This window comes from Schistocerca americana, chromosome 3 (genome assembly GCF_021461395.2).
Source record: "Schistocerca americana isolate TAMUIC-IGC-003095 chromosome 3, iqSchAmer2.1, whole genome shotgun sequence".
NCBI classification, from domain to species: domain Eukaryota; kingdom Metazoa; phylum Arthropoda; class Insecta; order Orthoptera; family Acrididae; genus Schistocerca; species Schistocerca americana.
This window is the reverse complement of record NC_060121.1, coordinates 124,418,028-124,436,513: the sequence shown is the minus strand read 5'-3', so window position 1 is coordinate 124,436,513 and position 18,486 is coordinate 124,418,028. Positions and strand designations below refer to the sequence as shown.

Below are 18,486 nucleotides of genomic sequence, written 5' to 3'. Positions count from 1 at the left end.
CACCCTCAGCTCCAACTCGTGGAATGGCACACCCAACTGTTCTAATGAGTTAAGAAACTCTACATGTGTCGTCTCTTGTCATCACTGTATCGACTGAGGTGTAGGTGGTTCCTCACCAGGTACTTAATCAATAATTTCGTGTTTCCAACCAACTTGTTCTTGTCTACAATATTACTCTCACAGATAACCAGTCCTTGTTTTTAGGAATAGGAGGTAGCCAATGTGTTAAATCAGGGTACAGGTTCATCTAAATCCATCCTGCCGCATGAGTGTGAAGGAGTAACAAACATACTAACTTGATGAAAAAAGAAATAAATGATTTCCAGATTGGTGCAGTGCAAATTTTAGAATATCTGCACGTGCAATAATGTCATCTGCCCCCACATGTGTACCTGTGATCAGCAGATATGCTCAAATACCATAATCAAATACAGCCTCACTAAGAGCCTATCACATTCTTCATGTTAAGGCATGACATCTCTCTGTCATACAGCATTTAAATGACACCACTGTTGTGAGTCTTCAAGCGTCTCGGAAGCTATAACGTAAGCCTGTTGGTCAGTGTCCAAAATGCAACAGGCTTGAGTGGAAGTATTGTTAATCCCTTCGAGGTATGTATAAGCATTCAATTCATTATGGTGAATCATATTATGTCAGATATGTTAAGCAATAAAAGCATTTTCAGAAATATGGTACAGTTCAAAAGTCAAAGACTAAATAGTTTTTCCTATGAGTAATTATTGTTCCATATTTCCCGTTATGTTCTTCAAATCAATATTAATATCCATCACGCTTCCACTATCATCTGTTAGTGTACTACCTAGAGCAAAACAATTTGTTCACTTGTTTCAGAGTTGTATTTCTGACAGTCATGTTTGACTTCACTTCCTTGTCCAACGTTTCTATTACGATCATTTTGGTTTTCTTTCTGTTTCACTTTAGCTTATGGTTGTGTGACAAGATAGTCAATATGCTAAAAAGAAAATACGTAATTTCCTTTTCTAAATCTTGTGCGGCTATACCATATACAAATCTAAAGCAACACCTTTGTTAACCAGTTATTTACATTCCTTTTGTTTCATTTGTCATTGCTTCAAAGTACATTTTCAATTAACAGATAAAAAAAGAAAACTAGAGGGAATGGTTTTTGTTGTGACAGTGCCACGACATTTAACAGTGCCGCCACGGCAGTACGCGCAAACGGCGATAGAGGCGCTCCGCAACTCGGTTGAGCGCGGAAGCGCCACCTAGCTACGAACGGCGCCGGCCACATGTCACGGCACGGCAGTCGAATAAGGGATACTGAGTTGTTATAATGTAACCAGCTATTGTTTCTAAGTGAGTGTGTTTGAATATCAACGCAATTATTGGTGATTAAAGGTTATAACACTTTTTGGTGACGAGGTCGGATATTTTCACTGCGTTGTGGATTTGTGTGTTCGTGACGGGGCAGACATGGAACAGCTTATGCAAGCGCTCATTGAACAACAAAACACAGTTGACGGCTGCTATTCAGGTGTTGTCGACGTCGCTTACTCATCGTCTGTCTTCCTCTTCTCCGCCTCCATTCCCTCCTTACAACGAGGCCGCTGAAGACTAGGAGGATTATGAGAAGCGTTTGCGGCAACACTTCTTGGCTTTCTGCATTGTCGATGCTCCTATGTGTAAGTCGGTATTTCTATCTTGGATTTCCCCACGGATCTGTCAGCTACTATCTCAGTTAGCCCCTCTGCGGGAACCTGCCTCTCTGTCCTTCCAAGAAATGTGTGACTTATTGTCTAACTATTACCGAAAAAACATCCACGTCGTTGCCGCCCGCGTGGCGTTCTACCGGTGTCGTAAACAGCGCCATCAATCTTACCGGGCTTGGGTGGCGGAACTACACAGTCTGAGTAGGAAATGTCAGTTTGTCACGGACACTCATCATGAGTCTTATGCTGATTCAATGGTTAGGGATGCTATTCTACGGCTTGCTCCTGATAAAGAAGTTCGGCAACGTGCCCTACAACTGCCAAACCCATCGTCGTCGGAAGTTCTAAGCATCGCTCAATCCTTTGAAGTGTCTCACGCTGCTGGCACGCAAATAGACGCGTGGTGTGATGTAGGCGCTGTACAGTCAACTTTCGACACGGACAATTTGCCTGTTTCACAGGAGAACGAAGATGTGGCGGTGGTTCACTCGCATAAACACCATCGCGTTGGGCCGCAACGCTCGCAGCAACAACAGCAACCACAGAAGCAGGTTCGTTCCGCACTTCCTTCTTGTCCACGTTGTTTTGTACAGCATGACAGGGCCGCGTGTCCAAAATGTTGCGCCACGTGTAATTCATGTAGGAAAAAAGGCCACATTACTTCTGTGTGTCAGTCCCCTAAAGTTCCTGTCGACGAAGATGAGGCATCGGACATGGATGTTAACTGTGTGCTTTCTCAAACAAATAAGTTGTTTGTTACTGTTCGTGTTCTGGATAAAGACATTCGCATGCAAGTGGACACTGGCTCTGCAGTAACTCTCATTAATTCTCGCACGTATTTGGAGTTGGGCTCCCCTCCCTTGTCTCCAGTTACGTGAAATCTGACAACTTACAATAAACAGAAAATTCCTATCATTGGCCAGTTTGATGCATCCACTGCGTACAAGTCCGTTGTTAGGCCCCTCACGTTTTATGTGGTGGATCATGCGGGCACTGAAAACCTGTTCGGTTTTGATGCTTTCCAGTTGTTCGGGTTCTCCATTGATGATGATGTGCACCTCATATCTGAGGATATTCCGTATCAACAGCTGGATGGATTGTGTTCTGAATTTTCGTCCATGTTCTCTGCTGGTCTGGGTCGTGCCAAGGATTTTGAAGCCCACATTACTCTTAAACCTACAGCTCGCCCTAAGTTTTTCCAGGCACGCCCTATTCTGGTAGCGTTGCGTGCACCTGTCAAGGCTGAGATAGACAGGTTAACAGCTTCAGGGATTCTCCTTCCTGTTACCTCCAGCGAATGGGCATCGCCAATCGTGGTAGTTTCTAAACCAAACGGGAGTCTGCGATTGTGTGGTGATTTTAAAGCCACTGTCAACGCTCAGAGCCTCATTGACACTTATCCTCTTCCCCGTCCTGAGGAGTTATTTACCAAGCTCGCTGGGGGCCAGTTCTTTTCCAAAGTTGACTTATCGGAGGCGTACCATCAGTTGCCATTGGATGCTTCTTCCAAGGAATTTCTCGTCATCAACACTCCTTGTGGGTTGTATCAGTACCAGCGGTTACCAATTGGCATCGCTAGCGCACCGGCCATTTTTCAGCAGTTTTTGGAACAGCTTACAGCTTCCGTTCCTGGCTGTATAAACTATCTGGATGACATTGTTGTCACGGGGGCCTCCACTGAGGAGCACCTTCGCAATTTGCGTTCACTGTTTCGGGTTTTGCATTCGGCTGGGTTGAGGTGCAATCTGGACAAGTCACAGTTCTTCCAACCCTCCATTGTGTATCTTGGTTTCCACTTGTCCCGTGAGGGTATACATCCTCTACGTCAGCACGTTGCGGCCATTAACGCTCTACCCCGGCCGTCTACGGTCAAAGAACTTCAGGCATTTCTAGGCAAGATTGCTTATTATCACAAATTCATTCCATCCGCGGTGTCAGTAGCTCATCCTCTGCATCAGCTGTTACGAAAAAACGTCCCTTTCTGTTGGTCCGACGAGTGTGAGCAGGCTTTTGTCCGCCTGAAGGCTCATTTGCAGTCGGCGCCTTGTCTTGCCACATTCCGTCCGGGTCAGCACTTGGTTCTGGCGACTGACGTGTCACAGTATGGCCTAGGGGCTGCTCTCGCCCATCGGTATGAGGATGAGTCGGAACGACCCATCGCCTATGCTTCCAAGACCCTGAACGATCCGCAACGGCGTTACTCTCAAATCGAAAAGGAGGCACTCGCTATCATTTATGCTCTAAAACAGTTCCGCGTTTTTTTGTATGGTACTAAGTTTCACCTCATCACCGACCACAAGCCGTTGGTCTCTCTGTTCAGCCCATCAGCGTCACTTCTGGATAAGGCAGCTCACCGCCTGCAACGTTGGGCCTTATACTTGTCTCGTTTTCGCTATGAGATTCACTATCGCCCCACGGCCCTTTCGATCGTGATGAACTACTCTGTTTCCACATTGATGAGGAAGAACGTCGGGCAGTCGAGGGTTTTCCACTTACAGGTTAGCAGGCCACGTCGGCTGCTGCGCGGGACCCGGTCCTGCGTCAGGTGAACGGTTTTGTTCAACGGGGTTGGCCGGGCAGGACCCAGGGCCGGGCATCGGATCCCCTTCGCAACTACCATGCCTTGTGCCTTCGTCTGTCTGTTTGTGATGGTGTTGTTCTTCTGGCCACGGATGGCACATCTCCACGGGTCGTGGTGCCAGCCTCTCTTCGCAAAGATGTTCTCAAACTGTTGCATGAAGGCCATTGGGGTATTTCTTGGACTAAGTCCCTGGCCCGCAGGCACGTTTATTGGCCCGGTATTGATTTGGGCATCGCCCACATGGTTGCTGCGTGTGGTCAGTGTGCTCAACAACTGGCTGCACCTTGTACAATGCCCTCTCCGTGGCCTGATCCGGCGCAGCCATGGGAACGGGTGCACGCTGACTTTGCCGGCCCCTTCCTCGGTACTTATTGGCTACTGTTGATTGACGCCATCTCGAAGTTTCCGTTTGTTGTTCGATGTCTGTCGCCCACCACTGCGGCGACGACGCTGGCTTTGTGCAAAATCTTTGCGCTAGAAGGTCTTCCATCCACGATCGTCACGGACAATGGCCCTCAGTTCTCTTCGCAGGCCTTCCGTGATTTTTGTACTGGACAAAGGATTCATCATGTTACAGCACCGCCCTTCCATCTGCAATCGAATGGGGCGGTCGAGCGCCTTGTCCGCACTTTCAAAAGTCAGATGAAAAAATTCCTTAGCGATTTTTCCACAGATGACACTCTGCTGCAATTTCTGAGTTCTTATCGCTTCACGCCTCTGGGTGATCACAGCCCTGCTGAACTCATGCATGGCCGACAACCGCGCACTGTACTGCACCTGCTTCACCCTGTCAGGCCTTGTGCTGTGTCCCCTAGTGTGGGAAAATACTCGGTGGGCGCCGACGTGTGGGCACGAGGGTATGGATCGCACCCTAAATGGATTCCAGGGGTGGTCAAGGCTCTTCGCGGCCGCCGGCTTTGTGAAATACATACGGACGACGGCATGGTTGCTCGCCATTACGACCAGATGCGCTCACGAGTGGTGGCCACGCCGGTGCCACCGCCCCTTCCTTCGCCTCCACCAGCCCGAGAAGCCAGTCCTGTCACTGCTGCCGATCTACCATGCGTGTTGATGCAGCCGCCGTCGCTACTGTTTCCGAGTACGCAGGAACCGGCCCCAGTCGCGACGCTGCCTTCTTCGGGACCCATCTCCCTGGAGCACACCCCCAGGCCCACGACACCTATGGATGCTGCTCCGGAGTTTTCACCCATCATCTCGTCCAGGAGGCACGTTCCACGCACGAGCTTCCGTCCTGGACATTTTCGACCATACTCTCGTGTCTCTCCGCGGGATCTTCTCGGGGCCTCACAAGAGGCCATGGATGTCTCTGCACTGTCCATGTCTCCAAGGAAGTGAGTGCGGTTTTTTTTTTTTTTTTTCAAGGGGGAAAAGTGTTGTGACAGTGCCACGACATTTAACAGTGCCGCCACGACAGTACACACAAACGGCGATAGAGGCGCTCCGCAACTCAGCTGAGAGCTGGAGCGCCACCTAGCTACGAACGGCGCCGGCCGCATGTCACGGCACAGTAGTCGAATAAGGGATACTGAGTTGTTATCATGTAACCAGCTATTGTTTCTAAGTGAGTGTGTTTGAATATCCACGCAATTATTGGTGATTAAAGGTTATAACAGTTTTGTTGAATGATTCTTCCTATGCCTGTTCTAGCCACTTTTGTCATGCCATTAATGTATCTTTCTGTACAATGGTCTTGCACAAACTGAGGATCACTCATCCTATCCTTGTCTCTTCTAACTTGCCTAATTCCCCAAAGAGTACCTTCCAGTCTACTGTGTCAAGAGCCATTTCTAAATGAACAAATATTGTTTGTTTTCCTTTTCCTTTCAATCCTTTTTTATTAGATAATACATAGAGCTCTTGCAACTTCTCTCTTCCTTTATATATCCTAAATCTAAATAGGCCAATCAAGTGCCCACGGAATTGCCCGATGCACCTGGAGCGGCCGGTGGTGGGGGGGGACGCGTGTGTGAGGTTTGTGTCCTGGCGTCCGTTTCTGTCTGCTCCGTCCTTGGCCCTTGGTGGAATGGAGCGTTCATCTCTGATTTTCCTGATTGCAGGCTCCCAGGCTGTGCTGAGATGGTAGCCACTGTCGCAGTAGATTAGGTTGTTGTGTAACTGCATTTCTATGGACTCTTTGATGACTGAGTCCCAAAATCCGTTTGTACTGCATATTTTCTTTGTGTCCTCGAAATTGAAGGTGTGCTTCTCGTCAATACTATGTTCGGCCACAGCAGATTTGTTTGATTTTTCCCGCTCCATGGAAAATGGTCTTCACTTTATGTTTCTTGAGAATTCTCGCGATCCTGGCTGTTGGAAGACCTGTGTACGGCATGAACGCACAGCCCATTGCTTCGTCTTCATCCGACTCTCTTCTCTCTTCTTGTGGTCGGTCTTCAGAGCTCTCCTTATTTGTGTCTCACTGTATCCATTTTTCCTGAAGGTGTCTTGAGGTGTTGCAATTCTCCTGGCAAACTTGCTTATCACAGATGGACCTGGCCCTGTGCACTAAGGTGTTGGGTACAGAATTGCATTGCGCAGGGTGGTGGCAGCTGTTGGCATTAAGAGAGAGATCCGTGTGTGTTTTGTTTCTCTACACTGAGTGTCCCAGCGTGCCGTCCATGTTTCTTGTGATCAGGATATCCAGAAAGGGTAAGCTTCTGTTCTCTTCTATCTCCATGTTGAATTTGATATTTCCATGTATACCATTGAGGCATTTATGGAACTCTAGCAGCAGTGTCCAGTGCTAGCTGTTCAAAGTGATCCATGTATAAGTTGGCTATGCCTGGTGCTAGAGGAGGGGGGGGGGCATAGCTACACCTCTCTATCTATTCATAGAACTTCCCACCACATTTGAAATAGGTGGTGGTTAGCACATGACAAAAGAGCTTGAGGATATCCTCCTCAAAGTGTTCTTCGAGTAAAGCCAGGGAGTCTTCTATTGGTGCTCGTGTGAATAAGGATGTCACATCGAAGCTGACTAGTACGCCTTAATTTTCCAGCCGCATGCCCTGTAGTACCTTTACAAACTCTGTCGAGTTTTTCACATGGTGTGGACCGTAACCCACCAAGGGCTCTAGCATCTGTGATAAATGCTTAGCAATACCACATGTCAGCGAGTTAATAGTGTTGGCCGGCAGCAGGAAGTGGAGAGCGGTCCAGCAGAGAGATCAGCCTGCAACCAACGATATCCCGACACTTCGCCCGAAGGTGATGGAGACGCATTCCATCAAAACGTTGCTACGAGACAATGACACTACTCGGCTGACAACCCGTGAAGATTTCATATATGAAATTCGCCAAGAAAGCCTGCACTCATATATAGCTTTAACAATGTTTAGGCTAAAATGTCCTCATGATGAACAGAGTGTAAGGTCTTTACTGGTTGTGAAGGACCATATAGAAAACAGACACAGTTCAGCTGTGACCAAACAAAGGCTGTGTAAAATAACAGCAGAGAGTATCTTTCTGCCCACTGGACCTGTCACTAATAATGCACTTTAAGATCTTCAGATCCCTTGCCGGCAGATGCTTCAAGTGTGGCAATAAGGTGAGCTGGTCACCAACACCAAGGCACACGAACTTAACTGATTCCTTGAAACTAAGAATGCTACTTCACAGCTGCAGTAGGGTTCAGTAAAAACATGACATATGTGATTCAAATGGACACACATTTATCTGTGGAAAAACTGAAGCCTGTGGTTTTAGCCCATATTTCTAGTCTTTTTAATGTTATTTGCAGTTGTTTCTAGAGCATAAGATAAACAACAGCTTGAAAAATCATCCACAAAATAAAGCAATGAATAGATGGTTGGTTGGTTGGGGTTTAAGGGGCCAAACAGCAAGGTCATCAGTCCCTTGTTTCAAATGTGGTCCATTCCGATAGTGTGACATCTCAGAAAAGTCAGAACAATAAAACGGAAAAGGCTACAAAAATGTAAAAGGGCAGTCATGTTGTCAATGGTAAAAACAAAATGAGATAAGTCAGCAAGAGAGCGAACCCAACGCTATGCTGAAGCAGCAGAGGCAAGACCACCTGCGACTTAAAAGATGCAACCACTACGGGAAAAGAAGACTAACCAATCCTTTTAAAAAAAAAAAAGAGTAAAAGGGGAAGAAGAGGATCTCAGCCAGGGATGGGAGTCAGGAATCTCCAAACACGGCTTACAGTGGGAGATACCCCAACACTCACCGCCCTGCCCCGACACCAGAGAGAGATTAAAAACCTTAAAACTGAGAATAAAAACCACTTTCCCAGAGGAAACCAAGAACCAGGGCAACCATCCGGGAATCGTCAGCCAACATCAAAGGTAAAGTGCAGGGGAGTCTGTACTTAGCACGCAGAGCGAAAAGAAGGGGGCATTCAACCAAAATGTGGGCTACTGACTGGAAGGCTCCACAACCACAAAGTGGGGGTGGCTCATCACACAAAAGAAAACCATGGGTCAGCCTGGTATGGCCAATGCGGAGACGACACAGTGTGGTCGAGTCCTTTCGGGAGAGGCAAAAGAAAGAACGCCACAGGCGTGGTGTCAGCTTAATCACACGAAGTTTGTAAGACAGGGAAGTAGCCTCCCACGAGTTGGCCCATGATTGTGCGAAGTGGGATTTGATGTGAAGCCGTAAATCCGCTGCAGGAGGGGTTACAGAAAACGGGGGGTAAGTGACTGCTCCCCCAGCCAAACAATCAGCGAGCTCATTATCCGGGATACCCACATGGCCAGGGACCCAAAGGAAGTCAATGGAACAAGCAGCACAGTGAATATCAGCGGGATGGTCATGGATGGCAGAGACCAAGGGATGGCGCGAAAAACACGTCAATAGCCAGAAGGCCACTCATTGAGTCCGTACATAACAAAACGCGGTTGTGTTGGGAGTGTTTAATAAAGGTAAGGGCCTGGGAAATCGCCATCAATTCCGCAGTAAACACCCCACATGTAGGTGGCAGCAGATGATTTTCTGTTCCAACAGAGGACGTGAAGGCATACCCCACATGATTAGCAGATTTAGAGCCATCAGTGTAAAAAACAACAGCATCCCCAGCATCTCGAAACTCCCATAAAATTCGGCGGAAAAAGGAACGGAACATCTTAGGATCTTAGGGACGGGGAAGGGGGTGGGGGGGGGGGTGATCGAATCTTTCGGACCTAGGAGGAGATCCATCCGAATCCGAGGAATCAACCAAGGGGGGGTGGAGCGGAGGGAGCGAGGAAGACAGGACAAAGAAGGAAGCTGAAAATCACGGCAAAGAGACGCAAGGCGGAGCCCAACTGGTAAACCCGCCCGAGGGCGGGAATCGGGTGGGCGACGTCCATGGTCTGGGAACAGGATAGAATAGGAAGGATGAGTGGGAGAGGAACGGATAGCGAGTGCATAAGACACCAGAAGCTGGGACTGCCGAACAGAAAGGGGGGCGATCCCAGCTTCAACTAGGAGACTATCAATAGGGCTAGTAGGGAAGGCACCAGTGGCCAAACGGATACCACGATGGTGGACTGGATCCAGTATGTGCAGTGTAGAAGGAGCAGCCGAACCATAAACTTGGCAACCATAGTCCAAGCGAGACAGAACTAGAGCACCATAAAGACGGAGAAGGAGGGAGCGGTCCGCACCCCAAGAGGAGTGGGCCAGGAAGCGAAGGACATTGAGTTTACAGAAACATCCTACCTTCAGAAGTCTGATATGGGGCAGCCAAGTGAGCTTGTTGTCGAAAAGAAGACCCAGGAAACGAAACTGTTGCACCACAGGCAATCGTTGTGCATCGAGATAGAGCTCTGGATCAGGGTGGATCGTAGTACGGCAACGGAAGTGGACAGACCACCCGTGATTTTAAAGGAGATAATTGAAACCCTTGTGAGAGGGTCTATGCAGAGGCACGCCGTATAGCTCCCTGGAGCTGCCTCTGCAGAGGCCATCAAAGAAGAACTAACCCAAATGCAGAAATCATCCACATACAGGGCAGGGGCAACCAAAGGACCGACAGAGGCCACAAGTCCATCGATAGCAATGAGGAAAAGAAGTACACTCAAGACAGAACCCTGTGGGATGCCCGTCTCCTCGGTCCGTGGAGAACTAAAAACAGTACCAACCCGAACCCTGAATGACCGATGGAACAGGAACTGGCAGATAAAAATCGGGAGTGGGCCCCGAAGACCCCACTGATGAAGGGTAAGTAAGATGTGATGGCGCCAGGCCGTGTCATAGGCCTTGTATAGGTCAAAAAATACTGCAACCAAATGGCGGCACTGGGAAAAAGCCTGCCGAACTGTGGATTCCAAGCGAAGTAAATGATCGATCAGAGACCGTCCCACTCAGAAGCCACACTGGTAAGGGGACAATAGATCCCGAGATTCGAGGACCCAATTGAGCCGACGGGCTACCATCCGTTCAAGTAACTTGCAAACAACATTGGTCAGACTAATTGGCCGATAGCTGTCAACAAAGAGGGGGTTCTTACCAGGTTTAAGGACAGGAACCATGATGCTATCCCTCCACTGAGAAGGGAAGTCACCCTGGAGCCAGATATGGTTAAACACCCGGAGAAGATGTTGCCATTGTGGAGCATTGAGATGTTGAAGCAGTTGGTTATGAATGGAGTCTGGGCCAGGGGCTGTATCATGGAAGAGAAAGTGCAGAAAGAAATTCCCATTCAGTAAAAGGTTCGTTGTAAGATTCTGACTGACAAGGGGTAAAACATAAGGTGGAAGCTTCGGTCCGCTGTTTCTGGTGAAGGAAAGCAGCTGGATAGGAGGCTGATGCTGATACCATTGCAAAATGGGTCACAAGATGTTCCGCAAGAATCAACGGGTCCGTACAAAGGCCATCTGGGAGCTGAAGGCCTGGGAGGGTGGACTGCCGATGGCAGCCTTGGAGAGAGCGAAGTGTAGCCCATACCCGTGACATAGGGACAGTAGAACCGAGGTAAGAAACAAATTGTTCCCAACATATCCGTTTGCTCTGTTTGATTAAATAACAGGTTTGGTGCGAAGGCGTTTAAAGGTAATAAGGCTGGCAACGGATGGGTGCCTCTTAAGGTGTTGCAAAGCTGGATGGCGTTCACGGGTGGCAATGGTCGTACTCCACTACGGGACTTGACGGCGACGAAATGGTCCAGATGAGCGTGGTACAGCAAGGCTAGCAGCGCGAACAATCGTGTCAGACAAGTCGCATAGGACGTCATCAATACAACCCGTCAAAGAGGGAGAAAACACGACCTGTGCAGTGTATAGAGGCCAATCAGCGCATTGGAAAGACCAACAAGGTAGCCTGTCCATCAGGGAGTGGGAAGGGAGAGAGAGAGAATCAACGGGAAATGGCCACTATCACAAAGGTCATTGTGTGGTGACCAGTGTAATGAAGGGAGGAGAGAGGGAGAAGAAAGAGAAAGATCAATGGCAGAAAAGGTACCATGACCGGCACTGAAATGAGTAGGGGAGCATTCATTAAGAAGGCACTAGTTGTGGTCTGTAAAAAACTGATCTAAGAGAAGACCTCGTCTAGATGGAAATGCACTGCCCCACAAGGGATGATGAGCATTAAAATCCCCGAGGAGGAGGAACGGAGGAGGAAGTTGCTGAAGAAGGGCAGTTAAGGCAGCAGGTGTAAAGAGTCCTGTCAGGAGGGAGATAAAAATTGCAAACCGTGGCCTCAGAGTCCAGGTGGACCCTAACAGCAACCACTTCCAATGTAGTTTGAAGAGGAGGGAGATAAAAATTGCAAACCGTGGCCTCAGAGTCCAGGTGGACCCTAACAGCAACCACTTCCAATGTAGTTTGAAGAGGAATCCACGTGCTAGCAATGTCTGTACGGACCAATGTACATACGCAACCAGAAGCCCGCAGGGGTCCGACCTGATTTCGACAGAAAACACGGAACCCACAGATGGTCGGTGAGTGATCATCAGTAAAATGAGATTCCTGTAGAACCACACAAGCTGCAGAGTAAGACGAAATAAGGGATTTCAATTCCGGAGGGTGACGGTAGTATCCATTACAATTCCATTGGATAACCACAGTACGAGGATTTAAATGGGGGTTGAACAGGCTAAAGCCAGTCATACCGCCGGGTCACCACCCGTCACCGACATGGAGGGGGCGACATCCATGAACGACAGGTCAGAATCTGGTGGTGAAGCCGGGGATGGGACCTCTGGTGACACTAGAGGCTCTTTGTCGCGGGACTTATGTTTCTTCTTCCTTTCTGGTTGAGATCGAGGAGGGCTGTGTGGCATAAAGGAGCCAGCTCCAGCAAGATCGGAAACAGAAAGAGATCGGGCGACCTGGGGGCCGACAGACTGCGGTTCTCGTGGTCGTCGCGTGCCAGCAGACCTTTGGCCTGGAAGGTGCTGGGAAGGGGCATCCCGGGAGGGGTGCCCTCGACCGGCAGACGCCAAAGGAGTGGGACACTTCTCCGGCTGGGGAGGGGGAGCAGCACCCAGAGGAGAAGGTGTGGGAGCCACACGGAAGGGGGGGAGGGGGGAGAAGAGGGGTCCGGGATTGGGGTTGGGAAGGGGGAGGAAGGTGTGAAGATGTAACTAAAGCATAACTAGACGTCATGGACACAGGGTGAAGACGTGTATACTTCTTACGAGCCTCTGTGTATGTTAAATGATCAAGGGACTTATACTCCTGTATCTTCTTTTCCTTCTTATATACTGGCCAATCTGGTGAACATGGAGAATGATTGCCATGACAATTAACACACAAAGAAGGGGGAACACAGGGACTCCCCTCATGGAGTGGACGTCCACAGCCACCACAGGGATGGGCCTGCGAACAGTGGGAAGACGTGTCCAAAACGCAAGCACTTAAAGCACCTCATAGGAGGTGGGATGTGCGGCTTCACATCACATCGATAAACTATAATCTTTACTTTCTCAGGGAGGGTATCCCCTTCAAAGGCCAGGATAAAGGCACCAGTATCAATGCGATTGTCCTTAGGATCCTTCTGAACACGCTGAACAAAGTGAACACCCCGCTGTCCGAGATTGTCCCGAAGTTCCACATCAGTTTGAAGGATGAGGTCCCTGTGAAAAATCACACCTTGAACCATATTGAGAGACTGGTGGGGGGTAATGGACACAGGAATTGTGCCAAGATGGGTACAGGCATGAAGGGCCGCAGACTGGACAGCTGAGGAGAGCCCCTGATCGGAGTGGGTGGTATCAGGGCGGACACTATGCAAATGAAACACATACGGGTCCAGAACTCTGGCCATTCTGCTGCGACCGTCTCTCTGCGTGGAACTGATTCTTCTAGCGCTGCTTCTCCTGCCCCTTCGGCCTTCCCTTCCATGGCTACCCCCTGGGACGAAGGTCAGGCCCGTCGGCTAGGGGCGAAACCTTTCCCCCGCTATCTGGTTTGCACAAGTACTGATGGGGATACCTTCATCAATACCAAACCTTTGTTCTTTGTGGAACACATTGAAGACAAGTTTGGCGAAGTGGACTCCCTGAGCAAGATGCGGTTGGGTTCGTTGCTGATCAAAACTGCTTCAGCATTCAATTTCACTACAAGCCACATGTATGGAACAGTGCCAAAAGCCTTCCGGAAATCCAGAAATACGGTATCAATTTGAAATCCCTTGTAAATAGCACTCAACATTTCGTGCGAGTAAAGAGTAAGTTGTGTCTCACAAGAACGATATTTTCTAAATCTGTGTTGACTGTGTGTCAGTAGACCGTTTTCTTCGAGGTAATTCATAATCTTTGAACACAATATATGTTCCAAAATCCTGCTGCATATCGACGTTAATGACATGGGCCTGCAATTTAGTGGAATATATTAGAATTTGATGATTTACACAGTCAAATGCTTTTGTTAGGTCACAAAATATGCCAATCACTTTCAGTTTTTTGTTGATAGATTCCAAGAGTTTGCCAGTAAATGCAAATACTGCATCTTCTGTTGACAAACCTTCCTGAAATCTAAACTGACTTTTGCTGAACATATTGTGTTCACTGAGATGCTTAACTATCCTGGCATGCAATAGTTTCTCTAAAACCTTTGAAAAGATTGTCAGTAGTGATATTGGCCTATAGTTAGCAGTATCCGTCTTATCCCCGTTCTTATACAGCGGTTTTACAACTGCATACTTAAGCCTCTCAGGAACTATTTCTTACTTAAGTGACACACCAAAAATCACCAAAAATGTGGCAAAGGACTTTACTTACATGGCTGGAGCAGTATTCTAATAATTTGTTAGAAATGTCGTCAATTCCAGCAGAGTTTTTACTTTTCAGGGATTTAATAACTCTTTCAATTTCTTGAACAGTGTCTGTTTTTACCTTCATGTGTTGTACTGAACCAGGTACTCTAGCTTTCAAAAGATTGATGGCTGGCTTCATGGACCCTCGTAAACCTATTTTTTCTGTTACTGCCAAAAAAATTGTTGTTGAATGTGTCTGCAACTGTTTTTGGATCGCTAACGAGATTACCCTCACTTTTGATTTGGATAGTTTCACTACACACTGCATCCCCCCCCCCTCCCCCCCGTTTCCTTCTTCACAAATTTCCAGATAGTTTTTACTTTATTGCTCGAATTGTCAATTTCTGCCTTCAAGCACATGTTCTTTGCTGCCTGAATGGTCTTATTCAGAACTTTATTGTAGATTTTATAGTGTGTAATCCTATTGTTATCATTTGAACTCCTGGCTGCAGCATATAGTTCTCTTCTTGTTTTACAAGAGATTTTGATGCCTTTAGCAATCCAAGGCTTGTTTCCAGATTTGAACAGGTTTTCTCTCACTGATTTTTTAGGAAATGCTTATTCAAAAAGGCTTGTAACTTCACTGATAAATATATTAAATATTAAATCTTGAATTAACATCAACTGTAGCATATACAGGAGACCAGTCCACAAGCTGTAATTGCTGATTAAAGGTTTCAGTGGTGTGCCTGTTTATAATCCGAAATGTTTTCCAAATGAAATTTTCTTTTCTTTGTACACTCATTTGGTTTAGAGTGAGGAATTGCCCTTCATGATCAGAGAGACCATTTACAATATTTTTCATGGTTAAATTATTGCAAATATCCTTATCTACAAATACATTATCTATTAAAGTGATAGAGCTGGCAGTTACTGTAGTTGGAGTGTCCACCAATGGTACTAAATTGTAACAGTACATTACATGTTCAAAGTCTGTTTTGTTTCTATTTTCTGTTAAAAAGTCCACATTGAAGTTACCAATAACAATGATAGATTTAGTTTACCTACATAGGTGGGACAGAAGTGATTCCGTTTGTCTTAGAAATACATTTAGATTTCCAGCAGGTGCCCTGTAAACAGCCAGAACAATAACAGTTGCATTGTCTGCTGTTAACTCAATGCCACACATCTCAAAATGTTGTTCATCACAGTATTTGCTTAAATCTAGGGATTTATACACTATATTATTTTTTATAAATATTGCAACACCACCTTTTCCATAACAGATCTACAGTAATGAGTAGCTAAACTAAAGTTCTCAATCTGTAGCCTGTGGATTCCACTCATAACGTAAATCAGCCTCACTTTCACACTTGTCTTTTAAATTTATTAGCAACTGGTCTATTTTATTCTTGAGGCTACATATATTTTGGTGGAATAAAGACAAAGTTTGATTTTTTCTCACCTCTGCATGTTTGCTAGGAGTGGCTTTTTTCAGTACATTAGTTGATAGTATTGCTTGAGGTGTGGAAAACTCATATTGAACACACGAGATAGATGCTTCACGCAACTTTGAAGCTGAGTTTGTTTTCTGTTGCGTGTAGGGTGGGCGATAGTCATCGCTCAAGATGTTGTTTTAGTTGTTAGTTCCGCCACTGACGATTCTGCTGCTTTTGAGGATACTTCTTTTTCTTTTGCTGAGACTGGTCCCATACCAGTACATGGAATTTTTCTGTTTGCTCTCTCTCTGTTCGCAATGATTTCATTTATCGGTTTACATACAAAGTTTTTTCCTTCATAATTTAGATGCATTCTGTGTTTGGTATCTGTCCAATTTGCCTATATCTAGGACGCTACATTTTCCAAACAAAGGTTGTATATGGAGCTATTGCATCAGCATACTCTGAAAGGAACCTAACTGGTATAGAGTCTGGACCAGAGGACTTGCTTTTATTAAGTGATTTAAAATGCTTCACTACTCTGAGGTATCTACTTCTACGTTACTCATGTTGGCAGCTTTTCTCGACTCGAGTTTTGCAATATTTACTTCGTATTCTTTTGTGAAGGCATTTCGGTAATCGAGACCTCTGATTTCTAGACATACAATAAGCAGGGAGAGTATCACAACTGTACCTTCTGAGAACCAGGGTACTGTCCATCAGGCCACATTCTGTTAAAAACCATGTGGAAGTAGTCTTTCACATCAATGTAAATATTGTGTGATGTGCTGTAGTGCATTTTGTCTGTCCTTGATGATGTACTGAGAGTCACAGACATCACATGCTCTAATCCTTCTAACAAAAGGGGCAGTTGTACTCTCCAGTGTTACTAGACATTACGTCGACCTGTATTCTCTCAACTAAGTTGCATCTTAATTGAGATGAACGATCCTAATTGTCATTGTATTTAATTTGTTCAAAGTATTTTGCCATTCTCTGAGCTACAGGTTCTGGTCTAACAATCAGAATAGCACCAACTTGTACAGCCACTGGAGAGTACGCATTACCTTTCTCAGTAATCCTTTCCATCAACTTTTGCTGATGGTGCAAAACTGTTAATGGACTGTAAAATTTCTTGTCATAACCACAGTTTTCTCTCTCTGCTAATGCATCAAGCTTTTGCCTGAGCAACGTAGGATTGCCAGCAGATAGATCTGATGAAATAGATTTTGAATATTTCATCATTAACAATTTACTTAACATACTTTGAAATAATAGACACATGGTATAGGACCAACAACATTTAAAGCTTCAAAGTTTGTGAGATTATGATGACATATCTGAAACTAGTTGCAGCAAGATAGTATTACAGCAGCTTTTTGGTGCATATATTAAAATGTCAACATTAAACTGCTGGTAAAGGGAAAGCCTACTGGTTGTCTTATAAACATTTTTAGAACTACAGCTAAATAATCAAAATATGCTATGGTACAGTGAAAAATAATAGGCCATATTCTGTCAACGAAATAGCATAAATCGTAGACTTCTTTATTTCCAAGACCCGAACGGTTAAGACATGCAAAATATGCTCAATCACGTTAGTTAAGTATTTCCTAGAAAAATGGATTAGTACTGAACTGTGAGTTTGTAATCAAGGCAAAAAAGCATTGTCATAATGAGAAATTCAGCATTACAACTACGCGAATCGCATCAAGGCTGAATTCCCAACTCTGAATGCAACATTGTTTTCATTCTAAAAAGACGCAAGAAAAACTGACAAAAAGTGTTTAATGCTACACATAAACACCAATATTTATATGAGCGGCTAAAATAAATTTAAATTTATGTACACGTTTAGATGTTATACTTACTCGCCTGATCTGTTGGGTTCATATATTTACCACTCTTGGTGGTATTTATTGACCTCCTACCCATTTTGGAGGCTGTTGCAGCTTGTACCTCTTAAGTTAACCTTAGTTTACTTGCACTCAGAACTTCTTAGATTCACTGTTCTTATGACAAGGAGTCATAACGAACTATTATTCACAGGAGAACTGATGTGGCACTTCGTGTCCTTGCAGTTTTCTACGTCCACGTCCAAATACATATTAACATCACCGCATAAATACCATCCTTCCACTTTCGGTATAACAACAAGACGCCGACACTCGATCAACAAACCTGCCAAGGATGTAACTAAATCAAGATGCCGACTTTTTTAGCATTTATCTTTGGCGCACAGTAAGTCGTATTGCAGTGAGCCAGTACAAATATCGACCACATGTAGAGAAAAGTGTGCAAGTTCTCACTGGCAAAGAAGAGCGACTACACAGTCGATGACAGAATAAAATTTGAAATTCACTTTTATTTCCATTTTCAAGTCAATATACGGGATGGTAAAGCTCTTTTCAGACAGTACTTTAGTATATACAGTTGCTTCATCTGCGAAAATTCGGAAGTTAGTGTTAACACACAACATAGATCGCAACACGTTTCTGGAGGTAAACTTGAAGTTACTGCCACATCTGACCAAAATCCTCAATCCAACATAACATGGTACATCTTGCCTACCCAGAAATTCTCAATCCATTCACGGAGTTCGCTTAATCCA

General features: G+C 45.9%; 1 protein-coding gene across 1 annotated transcript in view; it reads right to left on the bottom strand.

Moving 5' to 3' along the window:
* Nucleotides 1–18,065, bottom strand: part of LOC124606906 (WW domain-binding protein 11) — a 100,852-nt gene extending 82,787 nt beyond the window's left edge. Inside the window, exon 1 of the mRNA XM_047139009.1 lies at nucleotides 17,747–18,065. Within this exon, the coding sequence (XP_046994965.1) occupies nucleotides 17,747–17,810 (64 nt within the window). The 5' untranslated portion in view covers nucleotides 17,811–18,065. The remainder of the gene's footprint in view (nucleotides 1–17,746) is intronic.
* Nucleotides 18,066–18,486: the final 421 nt, after the last annotated feature.